The following is a 1,852-nucleotide window of genomic DNA, read 5'->3' on the forward strand; positions in this document are numbered from 1 at the left end:
TGAGTCAGAAATATTGACAGGTCTCTCAGAAGCTAAATGCCATGAGTTACTGCCTTCTTTAGTACCTACTATGTACTGGGCACTTAGAATATACTATTCCTTCTTTTTTTAATATTCTATTTATTTATTTTTGGCTGCATCGGGTCTTAGTTGTGGCAGGCAGTATCTTTTTTTTTTTTTTTTTTTTACGAATCTATGTGTTCTTTATTAGGGTGCTCACAAGAATGACACATTAGCTCTGTCCTTCTGATGTGACAGAGAATACGTACATCTGACCCACATCATGGCAGGAAAACAGGCAGGGGTGGGGGCTCTCAGAGCTGGTACCAAGTGTCCACTGAAGAAATCTCCATTCACCAAAGCAAGGATGTTTCCTTGGATTCCATCATCTCTGCTGCAGCTTCCAGTTAGTTCTCCATGACTGGCCCAGAGTCCTCCATTCCAGAAACTCTTGCCACACCTTCAAGACCTAGGTCAACTGTCCCATGTCTCACTCACTGAGGTGCTCTGGAATTCTGCAGCATATCTCTTTGGTATGCTGCTACCCTGCCACCCTCAGGGGCGTAGGTAGGAGTTGGGGGGGAACATATTACCAAAAGCAAACAGCAGGGGTACATCAGCAATTGACACTTGGGACATACACCCAACAACTTCACGGAATACATGCTTCCTCCCCAAATGATACATAATGCCCTGGAGAGCAAAGGAAACCCCTTGATTATTCAAACATGATCCTGTATGCCAGGCACAAGGGATAGTGTCTACTTCCATCGTGCCGTGCACAGTAGGAAGTTTGCACCTGAAAGCTGGAACCAAATCTCTACCTTGACTTTTCCCTGCCTTTGAATGGTGTCAACCACCCTGCTTCCATCTGTTCTGGGCATGAGTTCATTTTCCTAACGGGAGGATAAGATGGCAGAGTAAGAGTGCAAGGGGAGATTACGGCAGAGGCTGGGAAGGGGATGACAACCTATAAAACAAGATAAAAACAATACAAAAATACGAAAACTAGATTGAGCACTACAATATTTTATAATAATAGAAGGTGGCTGGAAATACTAGATGCTAACAGACAATATGATACATAACCCTGGGGCAGGAGTCAACGGGAATTGTGGCGGACACCACCTCTTTAGACTAAGAGCTTTTCAATGGACTGCTGGATGGACTGGATCTGCTTCTTCAGTTGTGAGCCTTCTTTGATGGTGACAGAACAGGCGATGACAGGCCTGGAGACCCCACAGGCTCGCCCCAGGGCCTGCTTGGAGTGCACAAACACATAGGGCACATTCTTGTCCTCACACAGCAGTGGGAGGTGCAGGATGATCTCCAGGGGCTCAGCGTCTGCAGCCATCACAATGAACTCAGAGATGCCTCTGTTGAGGGTTTTGGTGGCCTCATTGGCTCCTTTTCGAAGCTGCTTGTAGTTACATGACTGCTGAACGAGGTCCAATAGTTTCTTGGTGAGGTGGGCATCTGCAAGAGGGTAGGCCTTCGGATTTACATCAGCCTCAGTCATGGCTCGGGTTCTGCGGTATCTTCACTTCTCAAGGAGAACAGACGACGTCAGAGCGCGAGGCTTCACCGCTGCAGAAAGTCGGAGGCAAGAAGTCAGGCAGTATCTTCTTTGTGGCATGTTGGATCTTTCGTTGCAGCATGTAGGCTCCTCTCTAGTTGTGGCGTGCAGGCTTAATTGTCCCACAGCATGTGAGATTTTAGTTCCCCGACCAGGGATCGAACTAGAGTCCCCAGCATTGCAAGGTGGGTTCTTTACCACTGGGCCACCAGGGATGTCCCTAGAATATACTATTTCTAATTTTTATAAAAATGTATGACAAGTAAAGATCATCCG

At 46.8% G+C, this 1,852-nt stretch overlaps 1 protein-coding gene across 1 annotated transcript; it reads right to left on the reverse strand.

Annotated features, from left to right (window-relative positions):
* Positions 1–206: 206 nt before the first annotated feature.
* On the reverse strand, positions 207–1,597 carry LOC130835042 (NHP2-like protein 1). The gene has a single exon (XM_057706261.1). The coding sequence runs from the start codon at positions 1,517–1,519 to the stop codon at positions 1,133–1,135; it is 387 nt and encodes a 128-aa protein (XP_057562244.1). The 5' UTR covers positions 1,520–1,597; the 3' UTR covers positions 207–1,132.
* Between the last annotated feature and the right edge of the window lie 255 nt (positions 1,598–1,852).

Source organism: Hippopotamus amphibius, chromosome 13 (genome assembly GCF_030028045.1).
Source record: "Hippopotamus amphibius kiboko isolate mHipAmp2 chromosome 13, mHipAmp2.hap2, whole genome shotgun sequence".
Lineage (NCBI taxonomy): Eukaryota > Metazoa > Chordata > Mammalia > Artiodactyla > Hippopotamidae > Hippopotamus > Hippopotamus amphibius.